Source organism: Protopterus annectens, chromosome 5.part1, assembly GCF_019279795.1.
Source record: "Protopterus annectens isolate FY-2018-M chromosome 5.part1, PAN1.0, whole genome shotgun sequence".
Classification (NCBI taxonomy): Eukaryota; Metazoa; Chordata; order Ceratodontiformes; family Protopteridae; genus Protopterus; species Protopterus annectens.
The window spans coordinates 309,753,273-309,778,918 of NC_056736.1; the positions used below are offsets into that span (position 1 = coordinate 309,753,273).

Genomic DNA, 25,646 nt, shown 5'->3' on the forward strand with positions numbered 1-25,646 from the left:
AATCTTCTTTGTTTGATCAAATATGCCTGACCTTTATGTAAAACTAAAAGAACTAAAACATTTTCACTGCTTGTATCTTGCTATCCATATCGATAAACAAGAGCTTCCAGTTTCTCAGTTTTTGTATTATCTTTTGTTTAGTATCTTCCCATATATCCTTAGCTACCACAAGAGAATCCTTTTTAATCCATATTCTTAAATTTTCATTTTATCAGGTCCCTGTAAATATGGGTGTTGCTGAACCATTTCATGAGCAGGTACCTAGTTTACAGCTATAGCCTTTGTTTTATCTTCATTAATTTTGCATCCTGAAAAGACTTGAAACTGTCTCAAATATTCCACAACACTGAGATATCTTTTTCTGCCTTTATCAGGTACAAAATAATATTGTCTACAAATAAAACCAACTTTTCTATAGCCTTGAATTTCTGAGTCCATTATTTTCTTTGCCAGTGATTCTAAGTGTACCGCAAATAACAAACATTGAATATGCTCAGACAATTACATTTCTACCTTCATAAAACCAAACCTTTTAGGAAATCAGATCATTTGTTTGTGTCATGTTCTAAAGCCAAGATGGGTCAAAGTGTGTCAACGATTAACTTAACTAGAAGGTTGACCGGCTGTATTTCCCACATATTTAAGCAAAAAGGTTTATTCTTTCCTAGAACACTAAAAACACACACAAAAGTATCTGTTTCCAGTTCTTCAGCCTTCTTCACAAGGGCCTTGATTGATGATATTTGTGCTGCTGCAAAATGGTCTAATGTTCATAACTTTATTCCCATTTACAAATTGGATCTGCTTTCTAGAGATAAGGTGGCTTTCAGTTCTGCCATCCTCCAGGACAGCCTTCAGTGAGACCACCCATGGAACTAAGTAGCTGAGGGGTCTGTCCTATCGTTTGAGGAATGAATGGAAAAGACATCAAATATGAAAGCTAGCACTTACCATAACAATAGATTTATGCTGTTTCCATTCTTCCCCCTTCTATTTCATGGAAAATGTTTCTTCCTTTGGCTTCTGCTATGACTATGTGGGCAGACATTAGTACAGGATTACATAATCTTGCAGTTCTACTGCAGTTTTTCTTTTGGTCTGTCCTGCAGTCTTCTAATCTCTTATTTATAATAATACAAATTTATACTTAATATTGGTTTTGCAGAATTCAAGGGCAAACTTGATCTGAGGTAATGTTGAGGACAGGAGGGGATTGTGCGTAAGGAAGAAACCTGAACTATGGATCCTAAGATTGTAAAAACCCATCAGTTGAGGAGGGATGGAAACAGACAACATTGAACTATTGTTTTGGTAAATGCATAACTTTTATTTACTTCTTAACCATATCTCTTTTTCTTTTATTTCTGCTCCATTTTTAAACTCTGCTTTAATTTTATCACACTGACTAGCTATAACTTCTGAAGAAATTTCTGTCTTCCTTATAACTCTTGAATAATTTCCACTACCCATTCCATAAATTCCTCTCTTTTTAACAGTAAGCTGAGGAAGTGCCAGTGTCTCATTTTTACTTCATTATCCTGCATCTTTAGTTGTTATAGGCACATGATCTAAAATGATTGGATGTGTGTCAAAGCTTTCAATTAAATGCACATGTTCCTGTGAAATATAATTTCAGTCTAATCTAGTTTATTCCAGTTTTTGTACCTTGGTAAATAATATGTAAATTTTCTCATAATTCCTACTACTGAATTCGTCTTCCATACCAAATATTTTTATAAATGTCTTCAGAAATCTACCCTCTTTCATTATCTTTTCCCTACTAGGTCTTCTAGATACATCCTCACTGTTGCAAATCAAGTTCTGTTTCACCTATAAGTAGTATTTCCTACTGAAAGCTGATTATTTCTCTAAAAAAGTCTTAAGCTTCATAATAACAATTTTAGGTAGACTATAAATACATGCCAGCATAATCCTCCTCCCTTGCCAGTAGACACTTACTACCATAAATCTACCATTATTATCTTTTTTCTCTCTTCTATCACTATTGGAGCCCCTCTTGCAATTAGTATAATTACTCCACTTTTCCTTTATCCCTAATAGTCTGCTGAATATCTATACTGAAACCCTTTCTTTGTCAGATTCACATGCTAATTTTTTTCCACATGCGTCTCCTGTAACATTGCTGTCTGCACTCTGTATTCTTAATATAATTCAACACGCTTACCTTTTTGTCTATACCTGTGAGACCATTCACATTCAAAAATAATTTGGATAGTGTAGCTATTATGATAAGAAGTTATTATTCCCACCAATTATATGACAGAATTTTTAAATGTCTGTTTCCAGCTTTTGTGTTATATGTACCCACTAATGTTTGGCAGATTGATCCTTTATACAGTTGCTTCTTGTCATCTCCATTTGAACCTATGTCACATTTTACAAGACTTTTTGTTTTAATGAAAACCCTCAAAAACAAAACCCTATAACCTATTAACGTAAAACAAACAAATATAAAAACTATGTACATTTTTGAATAATGAAGTTGAACCCTCCTGGTAGGAACAGTCATCCCAAATCAACATCTTCACCCTCTGGCATTAGCTAAACTAAAATTAAGGTTATCCGTGCTAAGGCGCGTGATGCAGCCTGTGCTCCTACTTACAACAGTGTATCTTTATTCCCCTCCTAGATGTAAAACAGCTTGTACATTTTCAGAAAATGTTAACTTTTAGCCTTAAGAAAAAGTGCACAGGCTATTTTTAAATACAAATAAATTATACACTGTTTTACTAAATGGACTGACTTAAGTGCTAGGAAAGCTGCTGTTATTCACTTCCAATAATTTTAAACTTTATTTTTTACTAAGCTGCTTGTCCTTGTACCTTCTAGTTTTAAATTTCTCTCAGCAAACAGTGTCCGGAATTCTCAAGATTTATTGCCTTCACTTATAGTCAGCTTGTCACCATGGAAACATAAGAGCAGTATGTACAGCTGCCCTCTGCTATAGACTTCTCAACTCACACTGAACATGTATTTGTTCAAGGAAAACTTTTTATTAAATTCAAAGTGTTCTCTTATTTTTAAAGCCCATAACTGTACATATATTATAATCAGTGCACTTTTACATCCCATCTCCCACCCCAACAGCCCAAAATTACAGCTTATTAACTTAAACATGCTTTTGCCCAGCCTTTCTTCTCTTTTTATCTTTTAATGTCTGCTTTTCTTACAACTAAAGAAAAAAGTACTTGTTTACTTTAGCATATTTATCAAATACAACAATCACAGAAGATGCTTTACTATATAACATTCAATGTATATCATGAAATGTTTTATACAAATACTGTTAAGAACAAAAATTATTTTACTAGCAGTTGCTTTCTTTGTTCCTGTTAGTGTCCTTCCAAACACTAATGGCATAAAATATGGTATATGCTTTTCAGTCCCACCACAAGTTTATCAAAGTCAACAAAAGTCCAATCTTTCTCAGAAAAATGTTCTGTTAACGTCATATTTCACAAATGTAATTGGGCTTTATAATCTCACATTTATTCACTAATTGCAGTTTTACTGGTTTTCTTCCTGTTCATCTCCATCTCCCAGTTCCAGATTCTGGTTAAAGTCCAAGGAACTTTGATTCTTCTAGTCAACTCCTGTGCTTTTTTCTCTCTCTCAAGCTTTCTCCTTTTGAACATTGGAAGTGGTTTCACCATTGAAGTCTCTCTATGAGCTTTGTTTTCAGAAAAAAAAATGAGAAGCAGTCACCTTCTGTTTGATGGCTCATTTTTGGTGGACAAACATTTGGGTTTCCTTCTAATCCTGTTCTGCATCAAAAATGACTTTGATCCTCCAGGAAAAAATATTCTGAAGACAGCTGGATACAGCAACATGAATTTCACACCTGCCACTCAACATTACCTGATTGCTAGGGTACATTTGCTTCTCTTCTGCCTGGTGTACAGTGAATAATCATTTTCCACAAACATTCTACTGTCTCCAATGTTTAATACTATGTCCTTCTGCCACAGTTTTGTGAGGATTAAATGTTAAGTTATCAATCTCGCCTTCATTCTTGCTGGATGTGTTCGGAGCCGAACCTCGGCTCCAACTCGGCCTAATACTAAAGCTCGAGAGCTATTTTTACCGGCTCGAGGCTATGCTATGTCCCATAATGCTTGACATCATATACCCAGATCTTGTTTGCCGCTTCAGCTACGAGGTTGCGTTTTTCACCGGCTCCAGGTAATATTTAAATTTTTTTATATTTATATTTAGTTTTTGATTGATATTTTTCCCTAGATCTTTTTTAGTAGTGTTAGTAGTCTCCCGACTAGTCTTCCCTCCCTTTATTAATAGTTTTCCTTACTCTTTTCCACCCTTAAGGTGGTTAGGCCTTTACCCCCCCCCTTTATAGTAGGTTTGTATAGGTTCCTTTCAGTAGGTGTGTGTGTGGAATTTTGTTTTGTTTTATTGTAATAACTTTGAGAGTGTCTTTCAAGTGTTGTGTGTGTGTTTGTATACTTGTTTAGACTTTTTTGTCCCGTTCCTGTGGTATCATTTCTAAGGATACCAAGATATTGAGATTCAAGAAGTGTGACTCGTGCTGTCAGAAGATGTCTCTGACAGACGGTCACACTTCTTGTGTGTATTGTTTGTGCCCTCTGCACCTGCTGGGCTCTTGTTCCATCTGTCATGCTTTTAGCCCAAGAGTCCTGCAGGAGCGCAGAAATAAGCTCATCCTAAGGGTCCTATTGAAGCCCGAAGGTTCTCCTACCAAGCCTCTGTCAGGAAAACCTTCTAAGCCCGCCAAACCGTTGGCTCCATGTCTGGAGCCGGCGCTGAGCGGACCTTCTTCTGCCTCGTCAGTTCCGGCTGGAACCGATACATCGAGGCCTCAGTCGGCCCCGACCTTGGTGTCAGAGCCATCTCCAAGCTGAAAGCACTTCCGATCTCCTTCATTGGAGTCAGTCAGGTCGGCTCCGAAGTCCCCTTTGCTGTTGGAGCGGAGCCATAGGTCTCACTCCTCTACATCTTCCAGGCTTTCGGACCACGACCTCGAGAGGGTAGTCAGTAGGCTTTTGAAGTCACAGGCACTCGCCCAGTTATTGCATAGCCCATCTCAACAGACAGCGGCTTCCCCAACGCCTGCTCCAGTTCCTCCTCTGACTATTCCTTCGAGCTCGGAGCCGGAGGCCGTCGGGGTTGGTACCGTGGGGGTGTCGGAACCGATTCCACCCTTATCGATTCCTTCATCGGCTCCGATCCCTTCATTGGCTCCATCCTTGGAGGGATCCGGGCACCGGGACTCCCTCGTCGGTTCCGAGGGGGCGAGTGGCATCGGACCCTTGTCCGACCCTGTTCTCCCTCTTGGAGCATCGGCGCAGGTTAGCTCGGCCCCAACATCGGCCTCGGAGCCGTCCCTCTCGGTGCCAGGAGGAGCTCTCATCTCTTCGGAGCTGGGTCCCTCCTCTCTGCCTGATAGGGGTGCCTTTGAGGTCATGAGGAGCTTGCTGGCTCCTATACTGGCGCCACTGTCGGCCCCTCCTTCCATGGTGCCTGCTTTGGCCTCTGCCTACCCTCCCGAACCCAAGCATGGAGAACCAACACTCCAGGTCGCCCCATTGGCTGTATCCTCCTCTTCTGAGACCTCCCCTGATCCTGCGGGGGAGCCCCCTCGGAAAAGGACATGCAAGAGTAAGCATGTGGACTCTCCGGAGTCAGTGACATCTGACACCGACCTGGATGATTCGGAAGGGTCCCCAAGGTCCCCCTCTGAGGATGTCTCATTTTCTGACATCCTAGAGATCCTTAAACAGAGGGGGAACTGGTCTGCCCTCAACCCTTCCGAGGACGAGTCGGTGTACCTGGACGCGTTCGGTTCTCACCCTTCCACCTCCTGGGTGTCCCCACCTTTCGACCCACTCATGGAGGTGGTGGCTCGGAAGGCGTGGACAGCTCCGGATACTATGGAACCAACTCCCCGGAGGCCCACAAAATTTATTACAGCCCCTTTGGACAAGCAGTTTCTCTCTAAGGGCGTCCCCGTTGATGCCATGGTGGTGGCGGCGGCCACTAAGAAGGAGTTGGCTGACCCTTCAGTTTCTGTCCATCCTCCTAATAAGGAATCTAGGACTATGGATAGATACGGCAAGCGGATGTTTTCTTCAGCGGCCTTTGCCATGCATTCGCTGAATTATTTGTGCCATTTCACTCGTCTTCAGAGAGACCTTCTCAAAGAACTAGGTGATACCTTACAGGACCCATCAGCTGCGGGGTCTCAGGAAAAGATCAACTCCCAGCTAGGGACCCTGAACTCTATTGTAAACTCCTCCATGCGGCTCATTTCCTATGCCGACGATGGAGCGAGTAGGGCTGCAGGCACAGGCGTTGCTCTAAGGAGACACGCCTGGATGCGGCTTTGCAACTTTGCTGACCCCTTCAAGGTGTCATTCACTAACGCCCCCTTTGACGGTTCTGCCTTGTTTGGACCTCAAGTGAAGAATACATTGACCAGGTGTGAGCAGGAAGGCAAGACTCTCTCTGCCGTAGGAGCCCATTTTTCTACCCCTTCTAGACCATACCCTAAGGGTCAGAAAGGTGAGAAAATGCAGTTTCACAAACCTCAAGGAGTACTGCCTGATGCACGTGGTGAGCTTCCCTGCAGAGGCAGAGGAGGGAACAATAATAGACGCCGCCCAAGGGGCAGGGGGGGTCCGCAGAATCAGGGTAGCAGAGAATCTTTCTCTGACAAACCCTTCCAGCACCCCTGAGGAGCTGCCCGACTGTCCACCTTCGGAGGCAGTTGGGGGAAGACTATCACTGTACCCAGAAGCCTGGCATTCCCTCACGCAAGACAAATGGGTACGGTCGATCATATCCGAGGGTTACAGAATTCCCTTTATTCACACCCCACAACAGCCAAAAGGGCCCCTTCCAGACGTTCCACCCGGTCTGAGGGATCTAGTAGCACTAGAAATTTCAAAGCTGCTAAGAAAAAGGGCCATCCAGCCAGTCCCAGCAGACCAACAAGGATCCGGTATCTACTCCAAGTTCTTTTTGGTACTAAAAAAGACAGGGGACTGCAGACCTATTTTGGATATCAGCAAGTTGAACAAGTCAGTTCAAAGAACGAGGTTCCCAGATGGTCACGCTACAGTCCATTCTACCCTTTCTGGGTCAGGACAATAGGATGTGCTCTATAGACCTTCAGGATACGTACTACCATATCAAGATGAACAGGTGCTCCAGAAGGTATCTCCACTTCCGGCTGGGAGCCAGTCACTACCAATTCAGAGCCCTGCCCTTTGGCCTCACCACAGCCCCCGGGGTGTTTACCAAATGCATGGCAGTGGTTGCGGCTCACCTGAGACGACAAGGATTCCAGGTGTTTCCATATTTAGACAACTGGCTCCTTACTGCCACCACCAGGCATCAACTACTCCAATCCAGAGATTATGCTGTACAAACGTGCAACACGCTAGGTATCTCTACAAATTTCAAAAAGTCTGCATTGTCGCCTTGTCAGTCTATTACCTTCATAGGCGCCGTTTTAAACACAGTGGAGCTGTCAGCAAAACTACCCACACAAAGAGTTTCAGACATTTACAACCATGTTCAGATCCTATTACAGGAGAGCAGAGTCCAAGCCAGATTTGTACAAAAAACACTTGGTCTCATGGCAGCAGCAATCACTTTACTCCCCCTAGCGTGTTTTCATATGTGGATCCTGCAGTGGATGCTATTTTCCCAGTGGTCCTTTCAGCAGCTCCCCATGTCACACACCATTCTAATCACTCAGTCATGCAAAAGACACCTTTCTTGGTGGACGGTCTCCCCTCAGGTACTCCAGGGCAGACCTGTGGTCCTTCCTCCTCCTGTTGCCACTGTGACAACGGATGTCTCCCTGATCGGGTGGGGGGGGGCATTTTCGGGGCAGGACAGTCCAGGGCACATGGGCCGCTTGCACATAAATGTCTTGGAAATGAGAGCGGTACTTTTAGCGTTGCAGGCCCTTCAGGACTCTCTACCCACCGGGACTATTGCAATTCAAACAGACAATATGTCTGTAGTGTGGTACATCAACAAGCAGGGCGGAACCAGATCCTACCCCCTATGTCGAGAAGCACTCAGATTTTGGCAATGTCAACGGTTTCTGGTAGCAACGCATATTCCCGGGAAGTCCAACGTCATAGCAGACAGACTGAGCAGAGCCATTCTCATGCCTCACGAGTGGTCTCTCAACCAGACAGTAGCGGAAAGAATTTTCAGAAGGTGGGGTCAGCCTTGCTGCGACCTTTTTGCAACACCTCTAAACAGCAAGTGCCCAGACTTTTTCACCGTCTTCCCTCTCCCAGGTCTACCTCCCAGAGATGCTCTAGTTCACGATTGGCCCCGGGTCTTCTGTATGCATTCCTCCCCTTTCCCTTGATTACTCAATTAATCCAGAGAGCAACTGCCTTGAGAGCCAGGATGATCCTCATTGCTCCTTACTGGCTTCGACAAATTTGGTTTCCATTCCTGCAATGCCATCTACTGGAGCAGCCCGGGCATCTGGACCCAGTGCCAAATCTTCTGACCCATCAATCTGGCGGGCTGCATCAGTCCCTTCGATCTCTCAACCTCACAGCCTGGTTACTCCACTTCCAACCCTAGCCAGGCTTCCCCTTATCTCTCAACCAGTTTGCGATATCATCCTCGCTTCTCACAAGTCTACTACCAGAAAGACATGCTAGCAAATGGAAGCGTTTCTCTGTCTGGGGCAGGGGAAAAACATGTGGACCCCTTTACGGCTCCTGTCCAGACAGTTCTAGAGTTTCTAGCACAACTCTTTCGACTGGGCTCCTCCTCAGCTACCATCAGAGTTCAACTGGCAGCTATTGCAAATTTCTGTGTTGGCTTGTCAGAGACCAGCATCATGTCCCACAAACTTTGCAAAGCCTTTTTAAAAGGAAACCTTTTACTTAGGCCCCCAGTTAAGGACCCTCCCCCACCGTGGGACTTAAATTTGGTGCTGTCTTCTTCAATTCTTCCTCCCTTTGAGCTGGCGGCTTCTTGTTCGTTGAGTTTGCTCTCGTGGAAAACTCTCTTCTTAGTAGCCATCACCTCAGCAAGAAGGGTCTCGGAACTTCAAGCCCTTTGCGTTCACCCTCCTTATCTTGTTTTTCACAAAGACAGAGTGTCACTTAGGACTAATCCGTCTTTTTTCCCAAAATAATCTCAGAGAAAAATCTGAATCAGACCATAGATCTTCCAGTCTTCTTCCCAAATTACACCAATAGAGCTGAACGAAAGTTACATTGTTTGGAAGTTCACCGTCAATTACGCTTCTACCTGGATAGAACTAAGCAGATGAGAAAATCAAACCAGCTCTTCCTGTCTTATGCGGAAGGGAAGCATGGCCAACCAGTCTGTAAGGTAACTTTGTCCAAGTGGTTGTCCTGTCTTATCATGTTGGTCTATCAGTTGAGGAACAGGGAACTTCCTACTAAGCCTAGAGCCCACTCAACCAGAGCTTTAGCCTCTTCAATAGCCTTTCAGGCAAGATTGCCGATGGATTCCATTTGCACAGCGGCCACTTGGGCCTCTCCTCATACCTTCATTTCTCATTACAAGCTTGATATGACCTCCAGAAGTCGGGCTGATTTTGGTTTCACTGTACTCAAGAGTTTGTTCCATTGAGCCACCCAGGATTTAGGTGCTAGGGACGCTGTCCCATCCAGCAAGAATGAAGGCGAAATTGATAACTTAACATTGAGAAGTTATGTACTTACCATAATGTTCCATGTTAGTTGTCTTCTTTTTGCCTTCTTTCTTGCGTCCCACCCTCCATCCCCCCTAGCCTGTACCTTGTGAGAGTTATTGCCACCTCAAGTTATTTCCCCAGCTAGCTCCTTTGCTCCCTCTTTTTTTCTAGCTCTTCTAGAGGGGTTTATATATATTTATATATATATATATATATATAGATATATATATATATAGATATATCATTTTTGTGGTGGGACATATATGTCCATAGTGTTAGCTATCAAACGAGATCTGGATATATGATGCCTAGCATTATGGGACATAGCATAGCCTTGAGACGGTAAAAATAGCTCTCGAGCTTTAGTATTAGGCCGAGTCGGAGCCGAGGTTCGGCTCCGAACCCATCCAGCAAGAAAGAAGGCGAGAAGAAGACAACTAACATGGAACGTTATGGTAAGTACATAACTTCTCATTCTTTCTGCTGGTATTATTGCATGTTTACTAATACAGGCTTTGGCTGCTTTCCCATAGCCAGGTTTGGAGCATACACACAACATGCCCTTTCAGTTAACAAGTCCTGCTGTGGAATGCAAGTCCAGTTGCTTATTTCTGCTTTCATAAAATTAATGGAGTCTGTTCCTTTCTGTTTCTATGGTACAGCAGAAAATCTCAGGTATTCTTTGTGTGCTCTGTCCTCTAACTCTAGAATTTTTTTAAAACAAGTCTTCTTGAGCAATCTTATACTCAGCCAGCCTTTTCATTTTTGACCTTTGATTTTTGCAGTTTTATCAGTTCATCTCAATAGCTGTTTAAAGCTTTTTCCATTTTTTCAGCCTTTTGTCATTTCATCTGATATACTCCTTCAGTGTTTTATTTATTTTAATCAGCTCTGAGCACATTTGATTTACTTTTTCCTCTAAATTACTGGAAGCCATCTCTTGTACCAAAGTTGCGAAACAGCTGCAGAATTCATCCCAGTGTTTTTTTTTCAGTTCACCTTTTCTAGTTGATTTTCTTTCAGGCTAAGTTTCTTCTTTATTGGCATTCAGGCAGTGTACATACTAGCCAGTAACTGAATTTTACTAAAACTGTCAGAATTACTAGCCCTTATCTCTCAGTTTCATTTTCACACTGGGAGAGCTAAAATTAGCTGTTGATCAGTGTGCAGCCATCTTGGAAACCTCTTTTAAATCTAGCTGTGTTAGAGATTATCCAAATTGCTTAAAATCAAAACTAGAAAAGTTTTTGAGGTCATCTTGTTCATACCCAAACTTGAGTATGCATTAACCATGGTTTCTTTGCACTTGATCTATAACACCAATCTTCTTTTACTAACCTTAACCAAAAGCTACCTTTTCCTGCTAGTGACAGACAACAGAAACTACCACTCTGTCCTGTTGCAGAAGGTTAATTTGCTATTGATTAGTGGAAGGGTATTTCTTCTTCTTGCCTCACCAATTTTCATAGGTTCATCAGACGTTACTAGACTAGTGGCCCTAGAGCCTTTATAAGTCTAGCTATGTTAATCCCAGTTGCCCCAGTTGTCCTTGCTAAGAAAGACGTACTTTACAGATCAGCACTGACTAAGGGCTTTTCATCCAGAAAGAAGAAGGTCATTGTCCCACTGTACTCATCCCTCATTAGACCCATTATAGAATACAATGCCCCGTTTGGTATGTGCCTCTCAAGTCATCTGCAATAACTGAAAAGGCTGCAGAAATACCTCACTAAAAGAATCACAGGTCTAAAGCAGATGCCCTACGCTGACCGCCTTAAAAAACTCCAGCTATATTCTGTCGCATATCGTCTACTCAGAGGCGATCTCTGCTTAACATACAAGGCCATGTCAAACCCAGAGCTGTTGGACATGCTACACTTAAAGAAATCCCAATCCCTCAGAGCCACACGCTCCAGGGATCTAAACCTTGTCATCACAATAAACAAAACATGCTGGAGGGATAGGTTCCTGACCCAGAGACTCCCCAGACTCTGGAATAGATTGCCCATACATGTCAAGCAGAGTGCTTCTTTGGCCCTCTTCAGAAGGAACCTTGATGATTGGATGGGAGAAAGGAAATTCACCCCAGGGATCACGTCAGTAAGTAAATAGTGTGGGAAGAAATAGCCAGGGAATTGTTATGGCTAGGCTTGTATAGGCCCTAGAGCTGATAGTCTAGTACCAACCTATGAACTACCCCTGCCCATGAGGGACTTGGATATTACCCTGGGGTGAATTTGTGTTTGCTCATCCATTTGTCCAGGTTGTGCTTGAATAGGGTCATTGAGGAGCTCTGCTTCACAGGAATTGGAATTTTATTCCAGAGCAGTGGCAATTTCTGGGAGACATACCTGTCTCTTCCATGTGTTCTGTTAATCTCAGTGGCAAGGTTGAGATCCCTAGAGCAAGTGACTCTAGTGCCATTTGATTTATGGATGTGTAGCATTTCCATATGGTCGGGGTCAGAGACTGCCCACTAGGCCAGGCACAAGTCACCTTTCAGTAGCCTATATGATACAGAGTACAGTGATGGGGCTTTCAGTCTATTCACGTAGGTCATGGTGTAGAGGCCCTGTATCTTCTTAGCAAGAAACCTCTGTAGTCTCTCCAGTTGCTGCAGGTGTTTGGTGAGATGCATGCAGAAGGGAGCATTGTAGTCTCAATGGTCTTATTAGGGTTGACTAAAGTGGGGTTATAACATCCTTAGACCTGGATCCGATGCCTTTACTTAGCAGATGCACAATGTAGAAGGCTTTCCTTAGCACAGTGGAAACCTGATGGTCAAAGTTCAAATTGCTGTCAACCTGTGTTCCCAGATCTCGCACTACTGAGTTTGAACTTAGAGGGGTTCTGTCAATATTGTAATTAGTGAGGAATTCGTGGCCAAATGGGATAGTAGTGCACTTTTTTTCATTTAGTTTTAGACAGTGACTTGGTATCAGTCATTTGTTTGTTAGCCTCTCCTGTAATAAGTTAATGTCGGTGGGTGACTCAGTGATTGCACCTAGTTTATAATTATCAGTAAACTTAGTAAGCCAAAGGCCATCTACTTTAGCCTGGCCTTCTGAGAAATAGATTCCAAATAGTAAAGGGCCCAGTACAGATCCTTGCAGTAAGCCATTGGTGACAGGTCTACTAGTAGAGGTGGAGTCACCAACTTTGACAGTATGTTCTGTTGGTAAGCCAATTAGATACCCATCTAGTGATGTAAGGATTAACACCTAGCTGAGAGTTGGGGATTGTGTTAAAGGCTTTGGCTAGGTCCAGATAGGTGGTATGCACTTGTCTTACCTTCATCCAGGGCTTAGGTGACTTTCTCGAAGAAGTCTACCAGGTTCAGTAAGCACAATCTATCCTTAATGAAGCCAAACTGAGTTGGGTCTAGAGTTTGTAGGTCGCCTATGTCCTTGTTGATAAGGTCTATGATGATCCTTTCCATGGCATTGCAGCTGAGGCTGGCTAGACTTATGGGTCTATCATTACCAGGGTCGGTTTATGGACCCCCTTTATGCAAGGGGATTACTGTTGCTGTTCTCCATTCTGCAGGTACAAAGCCAGTTCTCAGGCTATGGTTAAGGAGAAAGGCAAGTGGGTCAGCTAGGTCCTATTTTAAATTGCTTAGTAAGTGACATGGGATGTTTTTGGCCTTGGAGAGTGCAGATATGACTTGATCTGTAGGGATACTAAGTAGAGAACTGGTGTCAGGTATGCTTTGGGGTATGGCTGGTGGGGATTGGGGGATGAAGTTTTCACCAAATCTGTCAGCTAGCATGTTGGCAATTTCCTCTGGTATGGTTTGAGTGGAACCATTTACTATCAATTCGGCACATAGCTAGACACTCCCTTTTAGATTTTGCATGTAGTTTAAGAATGCCTTATGATTGTCCTTGGCTGGGATGCTATTTTAGCTTCATGATTAGCTTTAGAAGACTGTACAAGACTTCTGAATTGCTTGTTCAATCTGTGGAGGGAATTCCTCCTCTGTAGAGGCAGTTGCCTGTTTTTCTTGGACATCAGTTTCTTCCTTTTGTTATACAATCTGTTTATACTAGATGTCCAACAAGGTGGCTTGTTTTTTTTGACATGGCCTGGTTTTAATCCGGTCAGGTACAGCCGAGTTTATACAGTTGCTGAGATGATTATACAGGGCATTTGTGTACATTTCTGCACAGGAGTCATTATTGCCTGTGATTGCAGCGGGTATAAAACTTTTTATACTGTCACTTAGTAGGCTGTAGTTTGCTTTGGAGACTTTCCTTAGTTTTTTTGTTTGTTCCCTTAGGGGTGTGGGGTCCAATAATTACTTCAAATGAGACTGATTTATGGTCCGACTTTACCAGGGATGGCATCACACAGGGGGCAGTGCAGTGACCACCCATGTTGGTGAGTACTTTGTCAAGGACATTAGAGCCCCTTGTGGGGGTGCAGGCTGTCTGTTCCATAACATTTGCATTGACAAAGTCCAGGAAACACTGGGCAGGCATGTTTAGCTTGTGCTTGTTATGCAGTTGATGGAGGGATAGTTGAAATCATCCACGGCTAAGGTGTCTGGCTGCATGGTGAGTGAGTCCAGTACGTCCAGGTAGACATTGTGCTTTTCCTGGTTCATGGAGGGGGAACTATAGCTAGCAATGATGTGGTAGGGTGTTTTGCCTATAGTTAATTGGCCATGGAGCAGTTCAAGAGAGTCATACTGTTTGACCAGTCTCATCTCAAGGTGTACTTGGCTTTAATGAAGATGGATACATCTCCACCTTTGGTTCCTTCATGCTCGTTCTGAGGTCTGAATGTGTGGAAGGCATAGTCTTGCACAGCTGGGATGCTGTCTACAGCCTTGAACCATGTTTCAGTGACTGCACAGACATCAGCATTTTCCAAGGTGTGGAGTGCTTACAGGGAGTGCAGTTTTGTGTTTGGACTCCTAGCATTAAGCAGCAGAACCTTAAGTTTGTCTTGAGTAGATTTTGCTATATTGGAAAATTTGTCTTTTTGACATTTCCTAAAAAAGGCACTGTGGTAGAGGCAGGCACCTTAGCCAGTATCTGAAAGCTTAGGGGAGACAGGTGCAGACCATCTCTGGCAAAGCAGCAAGGCCTGTCGACCATGTCTACCCAGGCTGATAAGTGCTGGAATGACACCAGAAGCTAAGCTAATTGTTAAAGTAATTCATTTTTTTGTTTATATTGTGGCATCATCCTGGGTGAAGGTAGAATGCCTTTTAGGGCTAGGGTCATACCTGCCTAGGAAACATAATCTGAGAGTTCAGTCATGTCTTTCTTCATATAGTCCAGTGAGGTATGGCTCAAGTCATTAACCCCAGCATGGACTATGTTGTGTCTTTCGGCTTTTCCCGGTTAGGGGTCGCCACAGCGGAACTCTGGTCCACTAATGATTGGCAGTAGATTTTTACATGCCGAGTTGCCAGCCCTGACGCACAGCCTTCAACGAAGGTACGCCCATTCACGCATGTCTCCACACAGAAGGTGCTGAAAATCGAACAGGACAACGTCTTACTGTGAAGCGCCAACACTACCGCAGCACCACCACCACAGTCTCAGAGTCATAATGGAACTTGTTGTTGACTGACCTGAGTGTTTGCATGATCTGATGGATCCTGATACCCAATAGGTAGCTGACCGTGACCTTCTCCTTGTCCACCTGAGTGAGAGGGACATCTGTATGTCTCATTATGGAGTCTGTTATGACCAAGACATATTAGGTATTTAGTTGTTTTACCTTAGGGGCTTATTTAGTGAGACACTGATATGTGTGTTTTTATCTGTAGTGTCTATACATGTTGAGGTTTGTGCAGATAATTTGCGCTTGGGAGGTCTCTGATCTTTTGGTAGGCTTCTAGTGAGTACCTCCACATATGTGGGTTTATGTGTTGTGTCCTGAATCTCTGAGAGGTGAAGTGCGTGAGCTTGACAACCTGTTTGATGTCTTGTTTTTTTATTATGTGAAAGGATTGTTTCCAAATTGATAGTGTAATTACATCTCTCACATATAGTATTTGTTTGCTTCAGGACTAAGTGGTTGTCAGCATACATGAGGCAATTACTACATTGTCTCAGGATGTCCAAGTCAGTCAGTGTGGCTGGAGAAATAGTGGGAAAATGACCATCCATATTGGCAGGTTTATACCATAGTACTGTTGGGGAGTGGGTAAGTTAGATAAGTTTATGATGTAGGAATAACAGAGGGGCTCATTCTGTTGATAGTTTAGGGTGAAGAGCTGTGGCGATGCTGCTCAATGTGCATTTGAGTTGCCTGCTGAGCAACAGGGGACTTGGGTGGGTCCTACTGACAGACGTCTATGGAAAATTTAAGTTTCCAGGTGTTTGCGTCTATACAGTGCAGTGCTAACCCCTGTTGTGTGATGCACTGCTACTGGTAAATATGAGGCATAAATACAGGCAAAATTCAACAATTGCCAGGGAATTGTTATGGCTAGGCTTGTATAGGCCCTATGGCCGATAGCCTAGTACCAACCTATGAACCTATGAAGAATTTTAAGACATACTACCAGTGGAAAAGGCCCAAACTAAGCCTTTCTCCAACAATCCCCAATTCAGATGGGACCTGAGCTACACACTTCTGCTACAAGGGTGCAGGGAGTCTTGCTAATCTAAGATGGCTGGTTTAGAATATGGTGATACCAAACAGCCTAGATTCATCCAGTCTGACTCTAGCTTATGCTATATAACAGAGTAGTACAGAATTTCAAAGTACAAAAAAATGCACACACAATCCGCAAACATGAAGTAGCAATTCAAATAAATACAGTTTAAGTGCAATACAGGCTTTAAATATACTTATTTTTAAGTTGTTTGCATTGGATGCTTTGGATTTCAGTTCAGATGCACTCCAGATCTCTGGCTAAAGTCACCAAACTGAGCAGCTCCAGTTAACTCAGAATTAATCAAAATGGGGTATTGACACCTCTTGCCAGTAAGTTAATCACTAAAGAGTATATGTTTTAGATCCCAAGATTGTGCTTCCTAAATTCTTATGAGAACCGTGTTTGGTGAGTTTACTGGTGAGAAAGCCTTTTATAAACAAATCCCTCTAAAAATTAATCCCTGTAGGACTTTCAGTAATTTCACCTGAAAATAAAGCATCACTGTTTTCACTTTGTTTGAATGGATGTTTTAAAAGACAGTGTCAAAATTCTGCAGCTTCTCTGTGCTGCATTTATAACCAATGCCTAACAGACTGACTTGCTGAATGAATATACTGTCTATAACGTAGTCATTCCTTTGTAATGATCACCGAATGCATTCATGACTTGCTTACTCCTTACAGTTTGCTAAGCCTAGGTAGTAGACTTTGCTACATATTTTAGTTTGTTTTTGTATTGCTGTTCCTTTTGTTTAGTTTTTGTACTGAATGGCTACGTTTGCTTTGTTGTGTATTATTAATAGTGTACAGATTATTCATAAATTCTATGTATTTAATTAATTATGTTTGCAGCAGTTCACCCGCCTGTTTATCAACTAAAATACTTCTTCATAGGAAATGGTTCAACTGTGGCTTATTGTAGTTTGAGATCTACTGCTTAGCTGGATGATAATAGAAGCCATTGCGTTTCACAGTAGCAAATTTATTATACAGTGGTTCAGCAACAAGAGAGATCTCAACACTTTTTGTCAGTTTTGTCTCTGAATCCATCTGTTACCACTGTTTATTCAAAAGATTTGATTGAGTGATTAAATTCCCTTTCTTTTTTTTTTCTTTTACAGCTTTCAAGCGGGATGAACTCTAGCATAAACAGATGCACAAAACAAGACCTTTTAGAATTATTGGATTTGCACTGTAGAACCTCATGTATGATAAAGGATTTTTGTGATGTACATATATTTATGCAAACCAAAACTTGCAGTTCAGATGCTTGGAAAAACAAAACAATGCAGATTTGTTTACTTGTCATTTTTATTATTAAAATATCTTCAGTGTACTGTAATTTTACATGAAAATATCATAAATGTTTCAGTGATTTCAGCACACAGATTTGCAACTTTTTCATAATTATTTTGTTGGATTGTTGTACTGTAGCACATTGGATAAGATCTTTGCATCACAACTTGAAAGTTTGGGGTTCATTCCTGACTTCCAGCAATTGTCATTGTGGAGCTTGCATGTCTGCCCTGTATTTACTCACCCCAGGAACATGAGTTCTCTCGCACCTCTCAGAAGCATGTTGATTGATAAGCTGCTATAAACTGTATTGTCACACTCTGTGACTTAGTTTTTTGCACCACCGTATATGGCACACAAAGCCCTGATCAGCATTTTGGCCGTTTGCTGGATGTTTTCCCTCTTCTGTTTGCTGAAAGAAGCACTCATTAATTTTCAGTGGCGTCAACATGGGGCAAACAAATATAAAGATGATCTTTAGCCTCAGTGTCATCAACTCAGGGAAAATGTGAAATGTGTTTATAGATTTTAATGGTTGCATTCTGCACATGTCCTTTAAATTCTCTAGAATTTCCTTAAGCTGAGGTCATACGGGGAAATACTAGATTTATTTGGGCCATGGTTTGAATAAAAAGTTAACAACACTTTTTTTTTTTATTATTAAAAAAAGCCAGAATTAATAAGAAAGGATTAGGGCAAAATGTATTAAAGCACTTAACTCATCGGCTGCAGTAATGTGCTGTTAAAGTGTGACAGTACACTTTAAACCTTCTATATGCATTGTATATACTCTTGCCCTTGAGATGCTGGTCATAGCTGAAAAGGGTTTGAAAAAGCTACACTACTTACCTGGTTAAAAAAGTAATAAATGAATATTAAATGCTCTATGGATGTCATTCCTTTTCACTGTTGCAGTATTCTTTATAGATGGGATATCCTGCCGAGGAAAGACGAACATCCAGCTGGCATACCAAAGCCTTATCTCCTTCCAGGTACTGTTCATCTGAGGTATGACCTACATCCAAGACATAAGGCACATAAGTGATGTAAGAGGGTCTAATCCCCAGAACCTCTTTGCCACCGGTCAGAACGCTTTTTTTATGAATCTGATCTTGCAGAACATTGCCAAGTTGGTTCAACTACCAAGCCTTGACAAGATAAGCGCAATGTTTTTTTTTCCTTTCTTTATTTCCTTCAGTGGCTTTATCTTTTTGCATGTCATCAAGGAAGGGAAATGGTGCCAGATTCCTCATAAAGATAGACACAAGTGCCATTTTTGTTTAAGTGCAACTCATGACCATTCCAGGTGTGAGATTTGTTAGACATTTGTTCTAAAGACACTTAGTAGTTGTCTGTCATACCTTTAGATTTATTTGGAGAATCAGCATTTGAAGCTTTTGGCTCAGGATCCTATGGCTTCTGAGTCCATTCGCCCCGACATTCAGCTGTCACTGAAAAAGATGCATTATAAGGTGCACATTGAGTCTCCTACTGTTCAGCCACCGCTTGACATTTCTGTCAGGTTGGATGAAGAACCTGAGAACTGTCCGGTGCCAGTGTCAGTTCCCTCTTCAACAACATAGTTGAGGGCCAAGATGGGGTTGCTTACTCACACGTCTGCTGAGGCTGTGGCTGAGTCTGCTGCAGATGTGGAGGGGGAACCACAGCCGATTATAGCTGAGGGGCCTAGATGGATTATTCAGATGCTAGTTACTGAGGAAATCCCTGGTACTCTTATTGAATCTTAACAGGGGTCAGTGCCTCCTAGGTTTGTTAGGGCTGATGTTCCCATAAAAAAGAAGCAGAAGACTATGCTTGTGGCTTCTATGGTAAAGGAACCTCAAAGGCTTGTCTGAGGGTCTAAGGAAGATAATTCTCTTTCTCCAGACTCCCCTGTGGAAGAATTAGCCGTTATGGATATTGTGGTGTGTATGATGGAGCATTTTAAATGAGATTGCTCCAAAGTTCCTGATGTCCAAAAGGGGTACTATGAGCTCTTACAAATTAAGTTGCACCATCCTGCAGTACCCCCCCCACTCCATTCCACCTCCATGTTGGATGCTTTCTCTGTGGCGTCTCAACCCCTGACTCCCAGCCTCCTGTTCCAGTGAAGCCTGACAGGTTCTATTAAGTCCCCGAATCAGACATTTTTGTGTAAAAGCCCTTGTTTTGACAATTCTAACCTTTTACCTTCAGACAGGGACAGTCAGGCTGCGGACTTGTAGGGGGAAAACTCGTGTACTTCTACTACTTTAGCTTTCAAGGCCATTAACTGCCAGACCCATATGACTAGGTATGTACTGGCTGTTCTCTGTCAGCTTGAGAGTATTTTGACTCATTTGCCTGATTCTAAGGTAAAATCTTATGGCACTTTCGTGTTGGGCATTGCTTCCCAGGTGGCTTATCATTCTGTAAAACACAGTTATAATGTTGCTTGATGCCTCATCTAAGCCAGCTGCTTTAGGGTCTGTGATAAGAAGCTACTCTTGGTTACACGTACATTCTCTCCCTGATGATATCAATTCAAAGGTCCTGAATTCTTCACTAGATAACCAAAATATCTCTAGCTGTGCTGCAGCTGAGCTGTATAAAACCAGACAAAACAAGGGGAAGGTTATGCAGGAACGGAAACTAATCTTTTTGCTCCTTTATCTAAGTTCTAGAGGTATTACCCCTCTAAATCCTTTGTCTGAAGGCAACCAAGACAGCCTTCTAGGGGTAAAAGGTCCTCCAAGAGGGGTTTTCCTGATACCTCTACCCAGGATTCTAAGACTCAAAAGCCTTCTTTCCCTGACAATTTTGCTTCCATCTGACATTCAGTCATCTCTACCTCTCAGCCAGGTTCCTCTTTCCCTAAGGTTGCCCCTGTCCTTTCCTGTTTGGCAACAGATAATCACAGACTCTTGGTTGTTTTCCATTATCAAAAATGTTTATTTTATGGTTTGTAAGTCCCCTCATCCTTTTATGGATCTGTCTCAACCTTCTCCTTGCCAGCTGTCTCATTGTACTCTAATTCTGCAGGATCTTTTCTTGCAGGGAACCAACATGGTTTTATTCCAGGATGTTTCTAGTTCCCAGGAAGGAGAGGTCTTTGAGGGCCATTCTGGATCTTTCTTTCCTCAACACTTTTCTAAAAGTTCATTCCTTCCCTCCTTCAGGATGCTGTCTCGTCAATCTCTCTTCCCTCTGCTGCTTCCCCAAGCTTTCCTGGTGTCTCTGGATTGAAAGATGTGTACTGTCACATTCCTATTCACCCTTTCATCAGGAAATATTTTTACATTTTTCTGTGTCTTCCTCGCATTATCAGTTCTTTGCTTTGCCTTTTGGCCTTTCTGCAATGCAGAGGGTCTTTACCAGGTGTCTAGCCCCAGTGGCAGCCTTCTGTGGCTTTAGAGAATTCATATTTTCCCTTATTTAAATGACCTCTTGATTTAAACTTTCTCCCAGCATCATCATCTTCAGGATCTTAGATTTACAGAGCTTCTTCTGTAGTCTAAGGTTCACGTTAAACCTCAGAAAGTCTGTGCTGACTCCTCCTCCTCAAGATCATTTTTTTCTAGGTTTCAGGATTCAGACTGTACTAATGGTGGTTGTGCTGCCACCTCGCAAGGTCATGTCCTTGAGAGCTTATTTTCAGTTCCTTCTTCCTCTTTCAGTCCTTCCTGCAAGGCAATTCCTTCAAACTGTGGGATTCATGGCATTCATCATTCTTTTGCCAGACTCCATAAGAGGAAGTTTCTGTGGTACCTCAAAACTGTTTTTTTTTTCTCAGCATTACCATCCTCTGGATCTTCCTGTTCCTCTATTACCATGCCTCAAGCTTGAATGTTGCTGGTGGATTCATCAGATGTCTGTGAATCATAGCCTGCCTTTTCAGCTTCCTCTTTCCACTCAGAAGCTGTACACAGATGATTCATATCAGTTTGGGAGACTTCCAGTAATGTGAGGGTCGGGGGGTGATGATCTCCACAGCCAGCAGGCCATATCAGTATGAAGGAGATGAGAGCTTTGATTCTGGCTCTTCATGCTGTCCCTTACCTTTGGGTCCCCAGCTCTCTATGGGTTTTTAAAGTCAATACCACATTCATGTGGTATATCAACAAGCAAGGGGGCACAAAATCATAACTTCTTTGCATGCTGGCTCTTTAGGCTTGGGATTTTGCTATCTGCCATCACTTGCCCCTTCAGGTGTTTTGCATAACTTCAGAGCACATTCTAGTGGCAGACGGTCTGAGCAGCTCCAGGGCAGATCCTCACAAATGGATGCTTCACAGGGAGGTGTTCCTGGGCATCATTCATCAGTGGGATATTCTTCAAGTAGATCTTTTTGCCTCCCCTCTGAACAGACAACTTCCCAGGTTCTGTTCAAGAGTGACAAGTCCTCTGGCTTGGAAAGGGGGCAGCATGTCTTTTTTCCTGGAAGAGGATCTTTCTGAATGCTTATTCCCCTGTTCCTCTGACTCTTTTTTGGCCTGGACAGCATTAGCTCACCCCTTATAGTCCGTCTGACCAGGGGCAGTCATCACAAGTTACCTCACAGGATGGATCTACTCACCCAACACTAGGGATCTGGCATTCATACTCACTTATTCACCCTTTGTTTGACTGTTTAGGTAATAGGGTTTTGATTCCATTTAAACAATTTTTGAAGACATTCTTCAGTTTTGCAGAAGGCCAGGAAGCTCAGTACTAGAAACTTGTATGTGGCTAAATGGAAGACAGTTTCTATTTGGTGACTCCAGCATGATCTGTACCTTTTTCCTGTGGGTATTCCTATGGTCTTTTCTTATTTGTGTGAGTTTCTCATCTTTGGTCTGTCATATTCATCTGTTAAAAGCTCATTTGTTGCCAGATGTTCTTCATCTCACATTGCTGCAGTCCTTACACTTACGTGTCCTGTGTCCTCTCTCGACCCGAATATCAAAGTATTAGGGCTGGCGCCGGTCAAGCGCTTAAGACTCAGTCTTTTGCCGCATGGTCACGGATGTCAGAAAAAGTGAATAACTGTATTTCTTGGGAAACAGATACAGATAGAGAGATATATACTTGTGTGTATCCTTGTTTGGGGGCCCTGGGCACGGCGTTGTTGGGTGTCACACTTGTGCTAGTTTTCAAATAAGCACTATTAAGCGAAGGTTAGATTGTGCCAGGTTGGTCTTGAAGAAGCGGAATATGCTGAAATATGCGATCGGATGCGCGCCTTCCCGAAGAAGAAAGCAAAGACAAAAAAGCTAAAGCAGAAGAGCCAAGTCGAATCGTGCGCCGTGGTTCTTTTTAGGTGTCAGTGTGGAACCGGTTCCGGGCCGAGGTTTCTCTGGAGTCCCAGGGGAGACTTTGTTATTGCAGGATGTGGCCTCTCAGGAGGCAGGTCAGGCTGAAGGCTTCTGTTTCCAAGGCTTCTCCCAGAGGCAGGCCAGGTTTAGCTTCTGTTGGTGTCTCTCCTAGTTCTTCAGGATCTGTGCCCAAGAAGCACATGCTTAAAATGGCAGTCCAATTTGCAATAATAGCTTTCAAGGATTTACTTCTTCCAGGGCAGTTGTTGATTCTAACAGACAACACAACTGTCATGTGGTGCATCAACAAGCAAGGGGGAACACATTCTTATCCTCTATGCAGGCAAGCAATGATTTTGTGGGAGACTGCTCTCAGTTTACAGCTAAATCTTCAGGCAAGGTTTCTGCCGGGAGCACAGAACTCCTTAGCAGATGTGTTGAGCGAAATTGACAGTGTCATGGGGAACTCCAGACATAGATCTGTTCGCTTCTCCACTAAACCACCAGCTGCCAAAGTCTTGCAGGTTTCATCCCACAGCCTGGAAAGTGGATGCTCTTTCTTTCAATTGGAGCAATCTTCATGTGTATGCCTTTCCCCTCTGCCTCTCCTCCCAAAGGTACTCCTAAAGGCCAGACAGGACAAGCCAAAGATGATTTTAATAGCTCCAGATTGGCCTCGACAGCACTGGTACCCGTACTGAGAGTCTGATGCAGGGAGCCTCCATGGCCTTTGCCTTTGATTCCACACCTGCTGTCTCAGGAGAACAGTCATTTACTCAATGTCAAACTTCACTCTCTTCACCTAACAGCCTGGCATATTCTGTTTTGAACCCTGGAGGGTCTCAGCTTCCACAGCAAGTTTTGAATGTTATTTTGGAGGCCAGAAGGCCTAGTACAAGGAAAGTGTATGCAGATAAATGGAAGAGATTTTTATTTTGGAATTTGATGTTTCTGAGACTAATTTAAGTGTGGCTCTTCAATATCTTACTGAGTTACTGGACAAAGGTTTGTCCTTCTCTTCTATTAAGGTTCATGCTGCAGCAATTTCTGCTCACTATGACTGTGACCCACCATTGTTTTCTCATCCTTTGTTCAAGCGAATATAAGACCCCTACTCCTGCTTGGGATCTCAATTTTGTGTTGGAGAAACTCACTCTACAACCTTTTGAGCCTGCAGCTACTGCCGAGTTGAAATATTTATCATGGAAGACTGATTTTCTGTTGGCCATTACCTCTGCAAGAAGGGTTTCTGAATTACAGGCCTTGAGCCTTTCTTAATTTTCCATAAGGATATAGGTATCTTATGCACTAATCCTTCCTTAAAAGATTTTTCAGGCAGTCTCAGCAGTTATTTGTTTCATTTGCTTTGAGTTCTCAGGGCAAGCCTGTGTCAAAACAAACTATTTCTAAGTGGATTGGGCTTTGCATTGCTTTCTGTTATTCCCATCATGGTAAGGAGATTCCAGCTGGGATTAGGCCTCATTCTGGCAACTAAAGATATTTTGGAGGCAGCTACTTGGAGTTCAGTGCATACTTTCTACTCTAAATCTAGGGCTGGGTTTGCCACTGCAATTTTACAGGGCATTTTGGCAGCTCCTGCTGCTTTATAGTTTTGCCTTCCTCCCTTACCTCTGCTTTGGGATTCTAGACTGCAGCAATGTGAGATGAAGAACATAGTACAGTTTTGTACCTACCATAAATGTAGATGTTCGAATATCCACATTGCTGCAGTCCACAATCCCTCCCTCCTTCCGTATATATTGTACATATAATTAGTGCAGGGGGTTGGTTGGATTTTTTTGTCTTTTTGGTTTGACCTTTCTTTTTAGGGTCTTCTGACATCTGGGGCAAGAAAAGACTGAGGATAGGACTGCAGCAATGTGGATCTTCGAACATCTACATTTATGGTAGGTGCAAAACTGTACTTTTCTACTTGTCTGCCTTTGAACCCATCACTGGCTTCTTGGTTTGAAGTCAAACAGTTTTTGAAATGTGTCCTTCATAATAGGCCACCAAAAAAATCTATTCCTCCTTCTTGGGACCATAATTTTGTTCTTGAGAAATTGACTCATCTCCTTTTGAACCTGCAGTTTCCATTTCCTTGCAACACTGTACGTGGAAAACTGTATTGTTAGTAGCTCTTACTTTTGCCAAGAGAGTCTCTGAACCTCAGGCACTCAAGGCAGTTCCATCTTTTTTGTTTTTTCAGGACGACAGGGTATCAATTTGTACCACTCCTTTTATGCACAAGGTGATTAATGATTTATCCTTTAATCAAACAATTCATCTTCCTTTTTCTCCTTTCCACATAATGATGGTGAAAGGATCCTTCACACTTTGGATTTATACAGACATCTCAGATATTACCTAAACAAAACTAAAGATACCAGGAAATCTAAGCAGCTTTTTGTTTCCTTTCATGACAGAAAATTGGGTCTGGATTTCTAAGGCCATTTTGTTTTGCTGTTCTTTTCATGGCAAGTTGCTTTCTTCTTCTGTCCGTGCTCATTCTACCAGGGTGTGGCCTCTTCTGGTGCTTTTTCCAATGGTCTGTATACTAGATACATCTCAGAAGCTGTTACTTAGTCCTCTGTACATACCTTTACTAACATTACAATTTGGATGGCATTTCTAAAGGCAGAGTGGGTTTTGCCAGGGCCATCTATCTTACATGGGTTTTTGGCAGCCTTTTCTCTGTCTTCCTCCTCCCATCCTCTCCAGTAACTTTTGTGCTCTTCCATCTCTAATGATTA

The 25,646-nt window shown here is 42.7% G+C and overlaps 1 protein-coding gene across 2 annotated transcripts in view; it reads left to right on the forward strand.

Annotated features, from left to right (window-relative positions):
* UGGT2 (UDP-glucose glycoprotein glucosyltransferase 2) overlaps positions 1-22,489 on the forward strand; it is a 4,352,373-nt gene extending 4,329,884 nt beyond the window's left edge. For both annotated transcript variants that reach the window (XM_044072987.1, XM_044072988.1), the window contains one exon: positions 17,446-22,489. In XM_044072987.1, coding sequence (XP_043928922.1) covers positions 17,446-17,468 — 23 coding nt within the window. In that variant the 3' untranslated portion in view covers positions 17,469-22,489. The remainder of the gene's footprint in view (positions 1-17,445) is intronic.
* The last annotated feature ends 3,157 nt before the right edge of the window (positions 22,490-25,646 follow it).